The sequence below is a fragment of the Xiphias gladius genome, chromosome 22 (genome assembly GCF_016859285.1).
Source record: "Xiphias gladius isolate SHS-SW01 ecotype Sanya breed wild chromosome 22, ASM1685928v1, whole genome shotgun sequence".
Classification (NCBI taxonomy): Eukaryota; Metazoa; Chordata; class Actinopteri; order Istiophoriformes; family Xiphiidae; genus Xiphias; species Xiphias gladius.
Window position 1 is genome coordinate 9,938,341 of NC_053421.1, and position 18,460 is coordinate 9,956,800.

General features: G+C 39.7%; 3 protein-coding genes across 5 annotated transcripts; 2 read left to right on the forward strand and 1 right to left on the reverse strand.

The window, feature by feature from the left end:
* The first annotated feature begins 983 nt into the window (after positions 1–983).
* On the forward strand, positions 984–4,370 carry hint3 (histidine triad nucleotide binding protein 3). Its single transcript, XM_040118114.1, has 5 exons — positions 984–1,202; positions 1,859–1,976; positions 2,244–2,313; positions 2,739–2,865; positions 3,285–4,370. The coding sequence occupies exons 1-5, from the start codon at positions 1,065–1,067 to the stop codon at positions 3,330–3,332; spliced, it is 501 nt and encodes a 166-aa protein (XP_039974048.1). The 5' UTR covers positions 984–1,064; the 3' UTR covers positions 3,333–4,370.
* A 197-nt stretch (positions 4,371–4,567) lies between these two features.
* On the reverse strand, positions 4,568–6,278 carry si:dkey-29b11.3 (actin-binding Rho-activating protein-like). Of its 2 annotated transcripts, none has more exons than XM_040118358.1 (2): positions 6,172–6,278; positions 4,568–5,707 (listed from the first exon to the last, which is right to left on the reverse strand). In XM_040118358.1, the coding sequence occupies exon 2, from the start codon at positions 5,703–5,705 to the stop codon at positions 5,166–5,168; it is 540 nt and encodes a 179-aa protein (XP_039974292.1). In that variant the 5' UTR covers positions 5,706–5,707; positions 6,172–6,278; the 3' UTR covers positions 4,568–5,165. The 2 variants fall into 2 exon arrangements, with proteins under 2 accessions (XP_039974292.1, XP_039974291.1); XM_040118357.1 differs by having other exon boundaries at positions 4,568–5,711.
* A 525-nt stretch (positions 6,279–6,803) lies between these two features.
* trmt11 (tRNA methyltransferase 11 homolog) lies at positions 6,804–16,939 on the forward strand. Of its 2 annotated transcripts, none has more exons than XM_040116657.1 (13): positions 6,804–6,934; positions 7,978–8,043; positions 8,215–8,288; positions 8,446–8,527; positions 8,681–8,773; positions 8,878–9,012; positions 9,103–9,259; positions 9,369–9,449; positions 9,635–9,799; positions 10,246–10,318; positions 10,658–10,792; positions 14,344–14,464; positions 16,593–16,939. In XM_040116657.1, the coding sequence occupies exons 1-13, from the start codon at positions 6,854–6,856 to the stop codon at positions 16,734–16,736; spliced, it is 1,407 nt and encodes a 468-aa protein (XP_039972591.1). In that variant the 5' UTR covers positions 6,804–6,853; the 3' UTR covers positions 16,737–16,939. The 2 variants fall into 2 exon arrangements, with proteins under 2 accessions (XP_039972591.1, XP_039972592.1); XM_040116658.1 differs by lacking the exon at positions 16,593–16,939 and adding an exon at positions 11,048–11,069 and having other exon boundaries at positions 14,344–14,458.
* The last annotated feature ends 1,521 nt before the right edge of the window (positions 16,940–18,460 follow it).

An 18,460-nucleotide genomic window follows, 5' to 3' on the forward strand; every position in this document is an offset into this window, starting at 1 on the left:
ATTAGAATTAGTAAGGTTTTTTGAATGTATATTTGACAGCAGAATAGACCTGCATAACAGGTTTCCTTTGATTTTTTGTATAGAATATTATAGTATAGTAAAGATATTTGTGGAGTTAAATGTCACTTGGAATCTGTGATGGCAGGGAGGTTTGAAACATGGGAGGTTTGAAACATTTATACAGCCTCTTCTCATTTCCAGTGAGAACATAAAAAAAAAGTTTGAAGTACTAACAGAACTTTAAAGTTTGGGGGTTGACCTGCAAATTATCATGGAAATAGATTCAAAACCACAGTGAATGACGCAGGGCTGTGGGTGTTTTGGCAAGTAGGTACTATACACCACTGCAGGAGGGAATTTTTTTCAATTTTTTTTTGCTTCTTGTTTATTCATAACCTGTCTCTGGAAGGGCCAAAATTATAATGCTTTAACATTAACATTAACTGACATTTTTACATTACACATTACATTATGTCTATTTTTCCAGCCTTAATGCTCATGGCTTCATACATCAGAATCTTCATGGCCACTGTTGTTCACCTGTTTACTTGAAGTTATCTGCCTTTGCCAAATGAAATGAACTAAATCTCTCCTTTTTATTTAACAGTAGTCACAGATTGGCTGTTTTTGTTCTATAAGTCCAAATGTCTTTGTTGGAGTTAAATTGGATTTAAATGTATGTCATTTTTGCTGTAAGGAAACAGTCCTATCCACAGAGCCATCAGCCTTCATTACAATGTGACTGAATTTTGAATTAAAATTTACAGTTGAGGGCAGCTGATGTTTTAGTGAAGCACAGCTGATTCCAGATAAGGACCGTTATGCTCGAAAAGGGAGGTGGAAATTGACACAAGAATTTTGAAAGATTTTGTTAATGTGATACAGTTGGTCATATAAATACAATGAATTAAATACAATAATCTGAACCACATCGCTCTCTTGTGGTAGTTTTCTTCCCTTACACTATCGATCAAGATCGACCATCTCTCTGCTTCCCCTTGTGCGCTCGATGACCTCTGGAATCGACTGGACTGGTCTCAACATTGACAGTTCATTGTACAACAATGGCAGGAGTTGAGACCGCGCAAAGTGCTCAGGTTGATAATCCCAAAACTAGCAGCGTGCCAGCTGAAGGATATGATAAGAAATGTATTTTCTGCAAGATTGTAAACAATGAAATGGGCACGGAGCTCCTTCACTGTGTGAGAATATTGTAATAATTAAATAATATTGAGCACATGCAGCTAGCTAGCGTTAGCCTGTTCCATTTGTATACACTTGTGTTTAGAAGCACCGTAACAAATATCCCTGTAACAAATACTGGCTTCGTGAACATGCAGCTAATGTTTCATTTTCGTTTCGGCTGTGTAAATCAATTGTACAGTAATTTAACCATCACATTGGTATTAGTGCCGTAGTTGTACATACTCTGCTCTATTGTGTTATAATGCATCGTGCCTCACCCCCTATACAAACACAAACCGATTATTGTAGGTATGTATATTGTGTTCAGCCCTTGAAGGCTTGTGCTAGCACGTCTTGTTTTATATAACACAGATTTTCAAAACTTCTTGCAGTTTTTTCACTAGCCACTCTGAATAAATTCAGCCACATTTATTTTACTGGAGATCCCCTGAAACATACTCTGATTGGAAGTTCCGGTTTGGAAACCACAGCTGTAAGGGAGACAATAAAAAGCTGAAAAGAACCTGAAGTTAACTTGTTAATTTAATTGGCTAACAACAAAAGGGTAGCTGAAATGAAACAGACAATAAAGTCTGTGTCATTTTACCCTCCCAGCCATGAAGCACACCAATTAATTTGTACTTTCTGACTTATTCCCTTATCTCTGCTGCAGGATGAAGAGATCTCATGTTTCAGAGACATCAAACCTGGAGCTCCCCACCATTACCTGGTCGTCCCAACCAGACATGTTGGGAACTGTAAATCACTCAGCAAAGAACATCTGCCTTTGGGTAAGGTTTAAATAACAAGCCTTATGACCAATGCCTGTGGAAAAGTTTTTGCACTTTGAAAAGATTTAGATTACTGTATGTTTCTGTTTTCAATTTATGTCAACTTAGGCAATGTCACTAACAATGCATTGCTTGTATCGTGTGTTTTCAGCAATGTAATAAAATGTAGTTGCAGAATAAAAAACCAATACTCTTTGTTACAAAAAAGTCAAATTTTTAACGGCAAATTGTTTAAAAAGGATCATATGTTTTTGTTGTCATACTCAGTGGAGCAGATGGTCAAGACAGGGAAGGAGATCCTCCAGAAAAACAACATAACAGATCTCATGGATGTCAGGTGGGCTACATTCTGTGGTACATTTTGTAGTTTGCAGCTCTTCACACTACTTGTTAGTGGTTCATGAATGTAAATGTGACACTATGTCTACTACAAAGGGAACATCCCCAAACATTTTCAGTGGATCAGCTTTTGTCATTTGATGAAATTAACCTTAGGTCAGGGGTCACTTCAGTTGTTCTGTTCAAATAGTGACTGGCACATTATTTTGAGGTATATAGTAAAAGACAGTCTTCTAAACTGTTGTGCAATCGTTACTGACTAACTCTTTTGGTTTGGTAACATACCTGTTGCTTTGTTAATGTAACTGTTTGGCAACTTAAACTGAAACATCCTTAAAACATCCTTACTGTTGAGCCTTTAAAACCTGTCATATCTTAAAACAGTGAGCCTTTGAGCAATAATGACTTTCACTTTGTCTGCAGATTTGGTTTCCATTGGCCCCCATTCTGTTCGGTTACACACCTACACCTTCATGTCCTGGCACCTGCCAGTCAAATGGGCTTCTGGTCCCGCCTCTTCTACAGACCCAATTCCTATTGGTTTATCACAGTAAGCCCCCTTCTCATATTTGTACTGTTCAATAGTACTGTGTTATTGTATTTTATTTGAGGATTAGTAAAGATAAATTAATTGCTTCTCAATTTTAAGTTTGTGCCCCATCGGGCTGGCATGCAAAAGAAGTCCACTGTATTCTTACTATCTTGTCTCGTCATTAAGTTTCAATCTTTTGCAGGCACCAATGTTTAAAAGTGTAGAAACTGGTGACCTAATCATTTTTTATCTGATCAATGATCAGCTCCATTGCTTTGACACATTTTTCTGCGCATTTCTTTCTTAGTTTGGGAATTTTAGTACCACCAACCCTGTGGTGCTACCATACATTAGTTCGTTCAGGTGAAGTTTTAAAGTCAAGTATTTCTGCTGTCAGTCTAATTTCTGTTCTGTCCACATTTGTTAATCTTTTGCAGGCAGACCAGCTGATTGAGCTTCTCAACTCTAAAGGAGAGGCCAACTGATCACCTGAATCCAGTTCTTGTAGTACTTGGCTGTGATGCAGTGACTGAAAGATCCACCTTCTTGCAGATGTCATGTTGGATGTTACACATTCACATTAAGTGGCTGTCTGTTTGACCGCAGCAAATGGAATTTATATTTCTATATTTGTGACAAGTGACCACTTAGGTTTTTAGTTTAATGAAAACTTTTCAGACTTGAAGCCAAGTAAAAGCTTGAATGAAGCCAAATGTTTTTTTCATGCTGTTTGAGACTTGTCACACAAATGTTCTAAGAACATAATTTTTTTTAACGTTTTTACATTTAAAGAAGTGAATTAAATCTCCATTAATCTGCCATAATAAAAAATGTATTCACTTTATAGACCAAATTAGATACCATCTAATACAAATCTTTTAATCAGGCATCCCCTTTCTTATGAACAGAAAGTTGAGTTGACTAGAACGATAGATTTACTGAGGTGATTTGTATAATTTTCATGATCATTTTACAGCTAGAGAAATGATTCATAGACTGGTTTCCTGTCACGCAGGGCTGCCTAAATGCTTTGCAGATCTGACTTTATACATGTATAAACTGAAATGTGTTCAAAACTCTATAAGAAAGATGAATTTGTACAATTCATATATTGAGATAACATACATATTAGCTGATTATACCACAAGTTCCTCAGTCATGTTGAGTTACCTCTTTACTGATGGATCAAAGCACTGAGTGACATCTTCATCAACCATTTACAAGGTTCCTTTACAGTGGAAGCGACTGAGTAACTGTCTGACACTGAAAGTAAAGTTTGGTACACTTGATGATCTCAACAAGCACTAAAAGACAATGGGGTATTTGCTCATCTTATGTTTGATTTGATGTAATGTATTAAGACTGTGTTAAGATATATAATATATATTATGATTAGCTAACTGGATGGTGCATGAATTGAATACTATTACTGCTATACTCTACTGTATTAATGGAATGTAAATAAATCATACTGTATGTACTGTACAAAAGTGTATGCACTTTCAGAAATGTTCATTTAGAATAAATAATATATTGCTGCTTCTTAGTATGACTTTCTCAGCTATGTTGACTTCTATGTTGTTTCTAATGTAGTGAGTATAAAGTCCACCAACTACACCCGTCAGTGTTTATGGTTTACAAAGCACCTACAGTAACAGAATAACAAACAAGGCACTGTGTCTTTTATTTCTTTATTATAAGACCATAAGCAGTACTTGCTGTTTTATCAATTTACTACTCCTCATGTTAAGAAAGCTCAATAATTTGCAATAGCAGCAGCAGATATCATGGCGTCTATCAGTCAGTACATAGTTCTTTACTATGTGCTTCTCACTCTCTTAAAGCAATGTTTTAGTTTATTGTACATCTGTCTTGTACATCTGTGGTTCAGGTATTCTGTGTTTCAAAGTATAACTACGTGGCCTAAACTACAAGCACACTTGCAATATATACATGCTCTGAAGCACCCAAGCCAAGTCGGATCAAGTTCATCCTATAGCACCCTATTGTCTTTCACAGGTGGCTTCATGTTCTCTTTGGCTCTGGGTCACACTCATGAAACCACTCTGACTTTACTTGGTATCACCCAAATTGGTAACATAATATGTAGTTGTGATTAACTTATGTCAGTCCATTGCTTTCAGGTTATTACAAGATTTTATCTACCTAAATAAAAGTACCATTACATGACTGAAGTACAGTTAGTGCAATCCCCATGCTATCCGCTTACTACAGTGAGTGCTGCCATGAAGAAGCTCTGTACCTGCCACTGCAGATGCAACATGAATCAAGGCATTAACACTAATCCAAGTGTCTGGTCACTGTAACAGAGTGATAACTACATGGTCATCCTTCCCCTGCCACAGCATCTCCCCCTCAAAGTTAACCAGCCTCTGCTTCCTCGCTCGTAGAAGAATCCCCACCAGCTTATTAGAGATAGTGACATAGTGCTCAAAGAGTTTCCCAAATTCTACAGCGATCACTTTCCCGTCGCTGCTGCTCCCACCCGCATCGCTGTCTCTCGGCTCTCCAATGTTCCTTATCACCTCACACAGCTCCTGAACCTCTCTGCTGATATGTGTGTGAGCATCCTTCCCCCGCTGCTCCGTCATGGAGCCCTGCAGGGGCCTCCCATAGTCGTCGTGCTCCTTCAGCGGGACCACCGCACTGGGCCTGGTGTCGTGACTGAAGGGATTGTGCTTCTGGTACTCCTGGCGCTCGTCAGACCACTTCTGCCAGTTCTCCTTTAAGCCTTTCACAGAAACAATGCACACTGCAGTGTCCTCGTTGAGCTGAGCAGGAGCTGGGACGTCATCTTGAGTTCCCATGATGGTGGTGCTCTGGCTGTTCGTCCCCATCACTGGCTTGGTTGAGGAGAAGATTACATAACCGTAATTGCATTGTTGTACTCAGTGAATAATAGTCCTTTATTATTTTTTTGCTTTGTTATTTAAAAACAACTACCTAAAATCATCTGCATATCTTTGGATTATAATCTTAACATTATTCACCCAATTTGCAACTGTTGTCCTGTAATGTATTGGAGGTGTTTTTGTGATTCAGCTGTACAGATTTGTCTGTGACTCTTTGATGACTGATGACAGAGAGTTTAGTGTTGATTAGCAGTTGTTGCCCACAATCTGAACAACAGATCCAATTGAGAATTAATAAAAACTAAAGAAAAAAGGGAAATATTTTACAAAATCAGTGTCAGTTTATCATAAAAACCAGGAGTGAACATCTTGCTTTGTAAAGTAGCCTCGGTCTATACAGCCTTTCAGAGATTTGGAAAAAAAACAAATTATCAAATACGATTCAACTTACATGTCACACAATGACTCGACCCTCACTTCATCTGCAATAATGTGTCATTTTAGCCAAAGAGCAAAACCAATCCTATGGTTACACTGTAACTGTCTCATACAACTTATCAATACTGCAGCAGTGCTGACAATAGCAAGAGTGCTGATGCCTCTCTGTGCCGAGGCAAAACCACTGTGATGGACAGCTGTCTCGGCCAATGCCTGCTAGAGAAGATCCGGCCAGCCAATCACTGATCAGAGAGGGCGGCGAGGACAAGGTGCCTCTGAAGTAAAGCAGATTACAGCCTGGAGAGGAGAGAGGACTTTATCTATGCGTTCATGTCCAGTATAGAACTCGATTGGTGACAAAGAGTTGCCCATGCGTGACATGTTATTATTTTGGTTAAAAACAAATGGAATTAAAGTATCTGTTAAATAGCGAAAGGAAAAAAAATTCAACGCCAGTGATACTGAGACTCTCAAAACAACAGCAACTTATGTGAACTCTTTATCCCTCTGTAGAAATGTATACAGTACGCAAACAAAAAAAAAGCAAACACGTTACACAATTCAACGCCTGGCAATGCATTTAATTAACTGAAAGAGAGGACCTCATTCTTCTACCATTTATGGTAATTTGACCCACTAGAGGTACTTTGTTTCAGAGGTCGGTTTCAACACGGACGTATTTTGAATCCGCAACAATGATGGCGACTTCCCATAGTCGACCATGCCTCCAGTATCTGTTACATCTTGCCCAAGATAATCTGGACTTCAGGTTACCGGTAACATTCATAGACTACGCAACCTCTGTCTTGCTTTTAACGGGAATGTTAAAGTTGAATTATTTGGTGCAAAGGAGGAGAATTTGGCAGACCAGACTCCCACCTCCCTCGGTGTGCTGTGTTGGCTAACGCACTTGCTACATCAAACCGTGAAAACTAACAGTCTAATCTCTGTAGATGAATCCCTTTGGCTTCATGTGAGAATTCCCTGATGATTTATCGCGTTATTAGCACAATAACACATTTCTCCATCTGACCGCCCTTTGTGTACTTTATCTGCATGGTTATGAACTGGTAGTTCACAGTTGCATGGTCTCTGTAGCCTATTTGTTACCATAATATCACCCTTTGTCTTCACTTAACAAGTCTTACGAAGTGAATAGAACCAGTATTCATGTTACCACACCTGCACAAGTGGACATCTTGTACATTATAGACTTAATCTGCAGTAATACGTGCTTGTTAAGAAGCAGAATCATGGACAGTATGTTTCGGTGTCTTTACTTATATCTGAATGTACTCTACTATGCTCCTAACCTATCCCACCCAAACGAATCCTTAAAGGGACATTCGTCTGATTTACATATGATAATCAGCAAACCGGTCACAGGGAGCACTACTCATCCTGGGGGTAAAGTTGCATAATGTTGGCCGCTAAAATAATCTTAAATTGGGTTTGAGACTTCACATTTATAACGGTAAACCTGCAGGAGCAACTCAGGGTGTGAATTAATGAAAGATGTTGGCATTTACGCCACAGGATGGGGCTAACAAAAAGATGCTGTTGCATTGCCGTATGTGAATTGGAGGGTCCAGGATTGTTAAATCTTGACAAAAAAACAAAACAAAAAACCTCAGGATATTTCAGCCTATGCTGCAACAAATGTGACCATTCTTTCATGTTTCTCTTAAGTCCCCAAACTTTATGAGAGTGTAATGCTAAATCCCCACTGTGCCCCTTTTAATCTGCCTGTAGGTATGATATTTTCCAATAGAGTTTATTGCATATTTCAGTATTTGTGGTTTTTCTGCTCAATCTGCAGGAGATTAAGTCTCTGCTGGCTCTCAGAGGAAAACCGTTCCATCCTGGTGAAAACTTCAAAGAAAAGGTTTGCAGGTCTAATGCACCTGTTTTAATTCTTGTCCTTTTGTTTTCCCTGCTGTTTCCTAACAAATTGTTTGGCTACAGAGTAATGATGTGACAGCGGCTAGATCAGAAAGTTTTGTCCTGCAGACCCCATTTCCCCACAGCTACCCATCTACTTGCTTCTTTGCTCTAGTCTCCTTTCTGGTGTCTGGATGGTTTGTCTGAGGAGGATGCCCGCGGCATCATGGCCAGATCTGTTTGTGCAAAGTAAGTGATGGCCCTGTACCCGTGGTGATGGACTGACCTTAATATGCTGCACATATTGCATTCCATCCATTAATCTGTGGCCTTGTTACCTTGGCAGTACTTCCTATACCACGGTGGCTGTAATGTGGATGTAGTTTAAGTTGCATTATCCTTCCAGGTCTGCCTTTGAATTATGGGGCCATGGACAGACACACTGTGAACTCAGAACATCCCTCTTGAACTACCCATCAGAGAACATGGTTTGTGATGCTATAGTTTATAGTCCAATTGTGTTGGACAGACAAATCCATGCAATCCATGCAATAGTAGGAAAAGTTTCATATGAAACATATAAAGTATAATCTAATATGTTTTAATTTGTGTTTATGCTCCTCCTTCACATTCCCCTACAGTCACCATTCATGCACAAAGACTCCACATACCGAATCAACGTCTACACTTTCAACAAGACTTTGGAGTTTGCAGACAGAATTAAAAAGATTGATGTGAGTCTTTAGATGGGTGTGATATGCTCAGAAATGTGTGTACTGTATTTTCATCTTTGTAAGCTTGTGTATACAGAATATCATGTTCTGTACTTTCATGTCAGGCTTTGGATTATCTTCCATTTGAGGGCACAGTGAGTCTGAAAAGCCCACAGCACATCTTCTGCTTATTGGAAGATTACGGCACAGACCCCAACAACATCCCTGAGCATCCAAACTACATCTACTTTGGCCGATGGGTGAGATAAATGTGAATCTTTGTTTACATTAGACTAATAAGCAGTGATCTGCAACTAAACACTTTTCATCATTATACATTCCTGCACCAGATAGCGGACGGTCAGCGTGAACTGATTCGCTCCCACAGTGTGAAGAACAGACACTTCATTGGAAACACCAGTATGGATGCTGGCCTCTCATTCATCATGGCCAACCACGCTAAGGTCAAAGAGAATGACCTCGTTTTTGACCCATTTGTTGGCACGGGTGAGTATGTCGGTCACTGCCTCTCACACACAGACATACCCATAGACTTCCACACACTGTGGGAAATCATCAGTGAATTTTTTCTATTCTTTGTCTCTATCTGTTTTAGGGAGCCTGCTGGTAGCATGTTCTCATTTTGGAGCCTATGTCTGTGGAACAGATATTGATTACAACACTATTCATGGCAAAGGTAAGTTTTGTCTACTCAGAGTTTACATGGCACACCAACTGTAGTCTCTTTAAATTATTTTAATCCAGGCTTGCAAATATGGCTTCAGATCATTTCTGTGTTCAGAAGCAACAGTGGCAAGACTCTACTCTGACAGCTCTGAATTTGTGATTATCCAAATTTCCTAAAGTGCCTTTGTCTTTTAGGTCGGTCCAGCCGTAAAAACCAGAAGTGGCGAGGACCTGATGAGAATATCAGAGCCAACCTGCGGCAATATGGAATAGAGAAGATGTATTTGGATGTGATGGTGTCTGATGCATCCAAGACTGTGTGGAGGGAGGCTGCTCTGTTTGATGCCATCATTACTGACCGTAGGTTCAGAGTATATTCTTAACAGACCACTATTACCACTTTAGACAAACTGAGTGTGAAAACTTGTGATACATCTGTCGATAACTGTGGTGTAATTCCTGCTGTTTATTGTTTTTTTTAGATGAGGTTTTGTGCATTTTGAGCCGGTTTTATTGTGAAAAAATGAATTTAGAATTTAGGAACCGTGCATTGGTCCATAAACCTGAAACCTGGCCAAACAACCGTCCTGTTACTAGCTAAGTATTTTAGACTATTGTCAGCGTTACTTTTACACATTACATTTGTAGTGTTTAACACACGCTGGATATTTATTTTTTTTGGAGTATTGCAACCAGCCTGTGCTCCAGCTACACCTGTGCAGGTGTTGAGTTCCTCTCATTATGACATAAACCTTTTCTTTTGTTTTTCTTGTTTTTTCATTCGTATGTGGTGTTTTTGTTGTCAGCTCCATATGGTATCCGTGAGTCCACAAGGCGAACAGGCTCCCACAAAGACATCACTAAACCCCCTGACGGCATGTAAGTTCACCTGATATTTTACCAACACCAGTGTTGTATAGTATTGGTATCTAGGCCTGCGTCTCTGAGATGAATTAGCTGACCATAATTTTTAAAGGCATAAAACATCAATTAACTGCAGTAAGCCTAGTATTTACTCTTGAGCAAATTTTCATTAGATCCTAGAGGGAATTTTAGGCTTTTCCTTTGTATTTATTTCAAATAAAAGAAGCAGAAATCTCTGCAGCTTCCTCCAATTAGACAAATACAAAACTTGAGAAAATCATTTGAAATGTTTAATGTTTTGTTATCATCGCTCCGTTCTAACCATGTTCATATTTCTTTTAATCTTCTGCCCAGCTATGTAGAGTCTCACGTCCCTGTCTCACTGGCATACCACCTTAGTGACATCTTCACCGATTTGTTAAACTTCTCTGCCCACCATCTGGTCATGGGCGGGAGGCTCGTCTATTGGCTGCCTGTCTACAGGCCAGAGTGAGTATACAGACTTGCGTTGAGCATGCTACCACGTTCATCGTTTTCTGTAGCTTATCTTTAACTTCAGCCTCTCAATGTAACATCCATTATTTTTTTAGCTTGTTGTTAAAAACATGCCTTGCTACATGAAGATTTTTATTTTGATACTATTTAAAGGACCAGTGTGTAGGATTTAGTGGCATCTAGCGGTGAGGTTGCAAATTGCAACCAACTGAATGCTCTCCCTTCACCCCTCTCTTTCTAATCATGCAGGAGAACCTACAGTGGCCTTCAGGTAATGTAAAAATACAGCCCTCTCTAGTGCCAGTGTTTGGTTTGTCCATTCTGGGCTACTGTAGAAACATGGCGGTGTAACATTGCGGGCTCTGTGAAAGAGGACCCACTCCTTGTGCATTCATGAAGGGCTCATTCTAAGCTAACAAAAACTTAACAATTCTTAGTTTCAGGTGATAATACACTAATGAAAACATAATTATTATATTTCATTTCTGCCAATAGATCCCACTAAATCCTACTCACTGGTCCTAAAAGTGTACATTTCCCTAATCAGTTGAGATGGAGAACTATTGATGAAATGATGCTATTCTCCAAATAATAATTTGTAACAATAGGGGGCAGACTCATTCCATAAACCAGAACGCCACAATACAGATTTACAATACACAATACAGGACAAAATGTACAAAAATTTATATCTATTATTGGCCTAATTAATTCTCTGAAAAACAAACATGAAGCAAAGAAGTATTATGATGTAAACATGGATGCATTTTACAAAATCCAATTACTGTAATTAAGCTTGGCTTTGTAAATTAATTCTGGGAAATGTTAACAAAACAGAGACTGTGTGTATGTGTGTGTGTGTGTGTTAATCACCTATTATTAATCACTATTACAGTTTTGACTAATTAGTTTACAAGCTGCTAATTGCTTTTAAAATCCTGAGGTGTATTAGCTTCCTTTCAGTTTGAGTCCAGAAGACTGGCACACAAAGGATTTTCCACCCCACTTTTCCACTTGGGTTTTTTACCTTCCAGCAATTCCCTTTAGCACTATTCCATTCCTGCTCCTATCAAACATTGTCCTTTATGTGTAACCACCTGTGTGAATGACAGTGTTTATACACAGTAGTATACAGGTGTGTTGAGGATTTCCCGCCCATACAGCTGGGCCTCAGTAAACCACAATTGACAGTAGTGAGCTCCTTTATAAGTGGGCCACATAAGACAGCTCTTCTGAAACAAAGTTGTTCATTGTTAGATTTTCTGTGCATTAGCAGAAAGTGAAGTGCTGACTGGAAGTGCAGGTGTTTGACGGCAAAGGTATGAACCACAACAGACAGCAGCAGCAACCGACAGTTGGGGAAGAAAACCCCTCCAGGGCTGGAACTCCTTCTGGTCACTGATTATAAGACCGGGAAGGTGATGAGATAATCATCCATGCTCTGGTTTTAGTTTGAGTATATGTGTGTGTGCGAGAGAGAAAAAACACATGTACAAACACACCTTGCAAACTTATGAATTTTGTTTACATCCCTTTGTATTTGTCTATTCATGTGCATTTATGTGTTCGTACATAAGCATGAATGTGTGTGGTCTTGTGTATGAGCACATGCATACTTGTGTGTCGTCATGTTCACACATTTGTCTTTGCTACTCATCTACCGTTGCTTGACTCTGTGCCTGTGAGAGCACTGTGCCAAAATAAACGTCTGAGGCCAGCCAAGTCAGATATGTGAACTATCTGTCCCTGTGGTCTGCAGGCTGCCCTCTGTGTGTGTTTCTGTGCACAATTGCATGTGTGTTTTTGGATGTGTGTGTGTAAGCTCAGACCCAGCCTGTCTCCTAGGCCTAATCTGGGGCTCTACAAGGGAGATATCGGGTTTCTGTCACCCCCACATATGTGTGTATCTGCGGCCATGGCTGTGATAGAAACAGTGGGGATTGTTTGGGTCTAACTCATGAAAAGGGGGGAGGGTGTGTGTGTGTGTGTGTGTGTGTGTGTGTGTGTGTGTGTGTGTGTGTGTGTGTGTGTGTGTGTGTGTGTGTGTGTGTGTGTGTGTGTGTGTGTGTGTGTGTGTGTGTGTGTGTGATGATGATAGGTGACACAAACTCCTGTCAGCAAGAGACGGCTTCTAGATCAGGTCAGACCCCCTAAACTCTTGTCCCTTTCTCCCTTTAAATAATAGATGACAGAAGAAAAAGTATCAAGACAGACGATGGAATATCAGTCATCACAGCCATAATGTTGCCTAATTACAACATAAACAAGTGAAGGGAGGACATAAAGTGACTGTTTTGTCCGAAGTAAGGTGATACTTGTGTCACTGATGGAGTATAAAGGAGCCGTGTTTTCATTTTCAGGTCATAATTTTTTTAGCCAATCACTCATTCAGTGATTTGGTACTTTTACCAGGGGCCGTTTTCCACTGCTTCTGCATCAGATTTTGCATGCTTTGAAACCGGAGTAAATTTAAATCAGCTAGATTTTAATATATTATGGGAAAAATTAAAAAAAAACGGGAACCTTTTGAGACATTTTAAATCATGTTTTGTGTAAATACAGTTTAAATCATATAATGTGTCCTACTGTGATAATCATCAAGCTGTTTTTGCATTTGACTGCATCAAGTGTCAAATGTAAGGGTATCCTCCTGGCTGAGCGTTATTATGAAAAAGAAAAAATGTACATTAGTGCAACACAAAAGAACTAGTGAGCAGTAGCAGTTTGTGTGATGGTGCCCTTTATAAAGTCACAGACTCTAGTAGAAAATAACATCTGAAGATGAAAGACAACACCTGCCTGTGCTTAGACGTTAACACCATCTCAACAGGTTGGGCTCACCACTAATGACTCCTGATTGGCAGGAGAAAATTATTGCCTGGCTGCATCACTGTTAGTCTCCGTGACAACCAAACATCCTGTCGCTGCGGAGGCTCACATGTGGCCACGGCAACAGGGCTGACAAACAGTGACGTGCAAATCTGGTTTTGAGTAAGGACTGTTGCTACTGTGATGGTGGTTAGATGGAAAAAGTGCTACTGACACAAATATGAAAACACATACATCATCCACTGTTAATAGGCCCTGACCTGGCCTGGCTAGTGATGACAGAGACAGCAGTCAACCTGTCAGGTCAGAGTCACTTTTTCCAGCTTCTTCTTTGCACACAATGAGCTAACTTAGCTTTATCGCTGTGTTACACTAAACTGGTCGGTTGTTTACTGATTTGATTGTTGAAAGAGACACAGAAAGAGGTGTGCTTAGAGAAAGACGTCAGAGTGGCAGAGAAAGTTGGCAAAAGTTAAGTAGTAATTTTGACACAATTAGTCTCTGTGTCCCAGTGGCCATTGTATGTCCTCCAGTCGACATGCAAACTGTCACCAGGGCCAAAAGTCATCTCATCCATTTCTTTAGGTGTATGCAGTCAGTTTATCATGCCCAGATGAAGGAAAGTGGTCTACTTCTGTTTCTCTATCTCTCCCTGCGCTTTCCTTTTGGAGACTGATTAACAACTGTGTGTCTGCGTGTGTGTGTGTCTTTTCCAGATACTGTGAGGAGATGGTTCCTCTTAATCCATGCCTCCAGCTCGTCAGTAACTGTGAGCAGACACTCTCCAGCCACACTTCACGACGCCTGATCACCATGGAGAAGATCAAGGAACCAGAGGTGTGTGAAATTATTAGTCATTTAAATGGTAAGTCGGTTGACAAAAAATTAATCGGCATCTAATGATTAATGCCAAACCTTTTCCAGCTCCAGGTTCTCCTATGTGAGGACTTGCTGCTTTTCTGCCATATGATAGTAAATGGAATATTTTTAAAAAGACTTGGTTTTTGACTGTTGGCGGGATAAAACAAGCGTTTAAATATAATGGACATTTTTTATGATTTTCCAACATTTTGTAGGCATATTGATTAAGTGAAAAACTGATCAGCAGATTAATCAATCATGAAAACAATTATCATTTGCAGTCCCAGTTTACATGAAGGTCTGCGTTTTAGTTTGCAAAGGTGTGAGCATGTGTGGAGAGGCAATGACATGCATGTTTGTTGTGTGCATCATACTGTGCATTACACTCTGTTCATAACTGAATTTTTCCTACAGGTTTTGTCATTGTTTTGTGCATAAAGTAGTACAAAAATTTACTCCCATTGTTTCACTTTTTTTCTGACGTGTATGACTAGTGGGCATGAATAGCGACACATACTGTATATGACTTGGTTTATGTAAAATGAGAGCATATGTGTGTCTGCCTGTTGTTTCATGTTTTTATGTGTATTTTATAGACTTGTTTGTACAGTGTGTATGTAACCACATGAGTATGTGTCATGTACGTGTATGTAGCATATGCCTGTGTATGTTTTTTTTACATGTCATCCCAATGGAAGTGATGGTGTCTCTCTGTCTGTCTGGGGTTAATCCTTACCATCTGGCTGTGATTGGCTCATTTCTTTTATACTGGAACCCTAAATGGCTTAATAACACATCGTATGGAAAACAATCCATCTTTGGATCTGTCATCCATTCCACTTCATAACCCCAAATTGCTCCCATAAAGGGCCTCGTATGACACGCACACACAAACACACAGTTGTTTGATCTTATCTGACTCATATCTTTCTTGGGTTTTTCCTTTCCTTTCTCAGTACACACCTATCTGCACTTGTTAACCAGGGTTCACGGCTTGATGTGTGTGTACACTTAAATGTGTTTACTTGTCTATGATTCATATGTGTGTCCACACTGTTCCTGTGTTTTGACAGTAAAGGGGCAAGCCTAATTGCTGGTAATGTTTTGTGTTACACTAGTGCAGAAAAACCTCTCTGAAACCTCACAATTTGCTGTTTATGACGTGTGACATAATGTATTTGATGGCCTTAAATAACTTCTTATTTGCCTAATTTAACACTAAATACACTGTTAGCCCTCCACCTGTATCGCTGTTGGCAAAGACCGAGTGTTTTTTTCCACTATTTTTCAGTTGCTTGTAGTCATGTCCCTCTGTCCTTATTAATTTGGGGTCATGGTTAGGTTGTCAGTCTCGTTACCCATAGTTTTCCCTCAGAGTGGTCATGGAAAACCGTTTTTGGGTTGCTTGGCAGTATCAGCAACCAAAAGAGAGGTGTCGCTGAAAAATTACAGGCTCCAGCATTGGAGTCATCACTTCCAACTCAACTCACCTCATTATTTCTCTTTCCCAGCATATCTTTTCCTTCCTTCATCCCTCCGTTAACCAGTGGCTACCTTACAGCTGAGACAAACCGTTTAGTTGTAAGGCTTCACAACAGTTCATATACATTGTTCATATACAAGAGCACAGCCTTGTTCCTACATGCAAACATGGAAAAGGTATGCAAACCTTGAGATGCTAATATTATACTGACAGGAAGTGAGAGTAGATTCATTGACTGGAAAAAGGAAGAGCTGTTTCAACTTTTACGTCCAGATGACCTTTATATTAATATAGTGTTATCGAATTTTTAGTCTCAACACATGCTCAATGCATGCTCCTTGGCAGCCACGTCTTATTCAGGTTTATTTTTATTCCTTTTATTTTTCTCATAACTTTCTTTAACAGGCTATAACTCTGATAGCAAAATGTATAAGAAAGCCAGATATAAGTTTGTTTTTTACTATTAAATACACTGGAGGATGAAAAATAAACACATATATTCCATTACATATAATGTGGCAACGTGCTGTAAAAAGTTCCCTAATTAGGGAAAACAGGCAGCACTTTTAGGAAGCCAGGTTAAGTAAGTTCAGTACGATAATCTCTGCTTGTCTCTTTTAGGAGGAGTTAGACAGCCTGGCCAATCTTGCAGATCCACGCTTCAGACCCTACCAGGGACACAATGCCTTCAGAGAGAAGTATTTCAGTGGATTTAACAAGAGGTGTGGCAAGGGGGACAACAAATCTGATTTTAATTCAGAATAAACAAATTGATTGCCTCAAGATGAAGATCAGAAGAAAACTCTTCAGAGTGTCTTTACTGAAAAGAGAAAACAACAATGGTTGGCAGTGGACTCAAGAGGGAAACAAACTGTATCCTATTTGTCATAATTATACTTAAAAAAAAAACTTTCTCACTATTTTAATTATGATTATTTTTATTCCTGTGCTTAGTTCTTTGCAAATAAATGGATAAAATGTGTCAAATGTGTCCTTCCTTAAGTGCTGACCGATAAACTAGAAGACAATTAATACACATGGAAACTTGACTGCTGAAATGGTAAATGCAGCTCTTGCTAATATTTTAGAAAAGAACTTTTATAGGGACATATAGTCTAAAATGTTAAAGTGGTACTCCAGTGATTCAGTAGTACACAGATTAAAAAACAGAATGGTCAAAACTGAAACAGCAGAGGCCGAGACACCCTGACTATTAGTCTTAATATGGTTTAAGCTCCCAAAACACTGGATCCTAACCGCCCGAAAATGCAACTTAGCACCTTTCATTGAACCCTTTAGGCCTGGTAAACACCTTGTCTTTCATCACTTAAAATCCCTCAGTCTTTCTGTTAAAATGTAGATGTCCAAGCCAAGGAAGAGATAACCCAGATGATGTCATCGGGGGTATTTTGTCAGGCTTCACTGAGCTCCTCCAGAGCAAAGTACAACATTATAAACTGTTATCACAGGCTGAGTAGTAGTCCCCATCTCCAGAAAACTGATCTTTATATGTGAAATTGTTGACCGCCTCCACTTCCTCCTATTTACTAAATTATAACCACCATATATTATCAGTACCATTAATGTGCCTCTTACACTGTAACTAGTGGCTTCATTGTACCAGACTGGCCTGGTCTGAATTTGATTTTGACTCAGTTTTTTGATTTATTTATTTCAGTGTTTTTTTTAAGGAGGATGCTACTCAGTCGCAGAGCCTAAATAATCTAAATACAGAATCTAAAACTACATTTAGAACCACGGTCCTGCTTTATTCAGACAAAGGGAGCATGTTTAGGCGAGAGAGGCCTCCCTGTGCAGGCAAGAGCCCAAATGACAGGACGTCCCTACCTCACCACACACCCCTACAGTTAGTCAGCAGCTTTTGTTGTTTTCCAACCACAGTTTACATGCAGCCGGGCTCATTATTCATCTCCTGAGAGCGACGCAGCAAGCCTTTATGTACATTACCCCTTCACTCTGTTTATCAGTTGGACCTCTGCGTTTCCACCACACTTCCCCGTTCGCCCTGCTTCACAGAAAGAGATTTCCAGGCACCATCACATGATACCGGCTCGCCATCGTATGCGGTGCGTATTGTTTATGGTTCCCACAGTGCCCTTTTGTTGTCTATGATCATCATGCAAAATCAATTGATGCCGCGAGACAGTTAGAGACCTCGTATTTCTTTACTTATCACGTCTGTCCTCTCTCTCTCTTGGCATTTCCTTTCTTGTCACATGTAAATGAGTACTATGTTTGCCACAACACAAGACCCCTCTATGTTGACGATGGTAGTTTTAATGCAGCTGCTGCCTATTATTGTGTTTGAGGAGTGCTGTGTGTGTGTGTTTGCTCTGCCACAATACAGTGATAAAATGTGTTCTCAAGAACTCTCAGTCTCCAATGATGCAGACTATAATTAGGGAGGGGGCAGTTGGGGGGTTCCTCTCCACACCATGTAATGCTGTCCAGACGTTGAGGAAATTCTG

Bases quoted from the DNA above. Each gene is read 5' to 3' on its own strand.
- hint3 (XM_040118114.1), top strand. From the start codon at position 1,065: ATGGCAGGAGTTGAGACCGCGCAAAGTGCTCAGGTTGATAATCCCAAA. The intron at 1,977-2,243 runs GTAAGGTTTAAA...TGTCATACTCAG, and splicing joins CAAAGAACATCTGCCTTTGG to TGGAGCAGATGGTCAAGACA. The intron at 2,866-3,284 runs GTAAGCCCCCTT...AATCTTTTGCAG, and splicing joins ATTCCTATTGGTTTATCACA to GCAGACCAGCTGATTGAGCT.
- si:dkey-29b11.3 (XM_040118358.1), bottom strand. From the start codon at position 5,705: ATGGGGACGAACAGCCAGAGCACCACCATCATGGGAACTCAAGATGAC.
- trmt11 (XM_040116657.1), top strand. From the start codon at position 6,854: ATGATGGCGACTTCCCATAGTCGACCATGCCTCCAGTATCTGTTACAT. The intron at 8,289-8,445 runs GTAAGTGATGGC...TTATCCTTCCAG, and splicing joins GCCAGATCTGTTTGTGCAAA to GTCTGCCTTTGAATTATGGG. The intron at 9,800-10,245 runs GTAGGTTCAGAG...TTTTGTTGTCAG, and splicing joins TGATGCCATCATTACTGACC to CTCCATATGGTATCCGTGAG.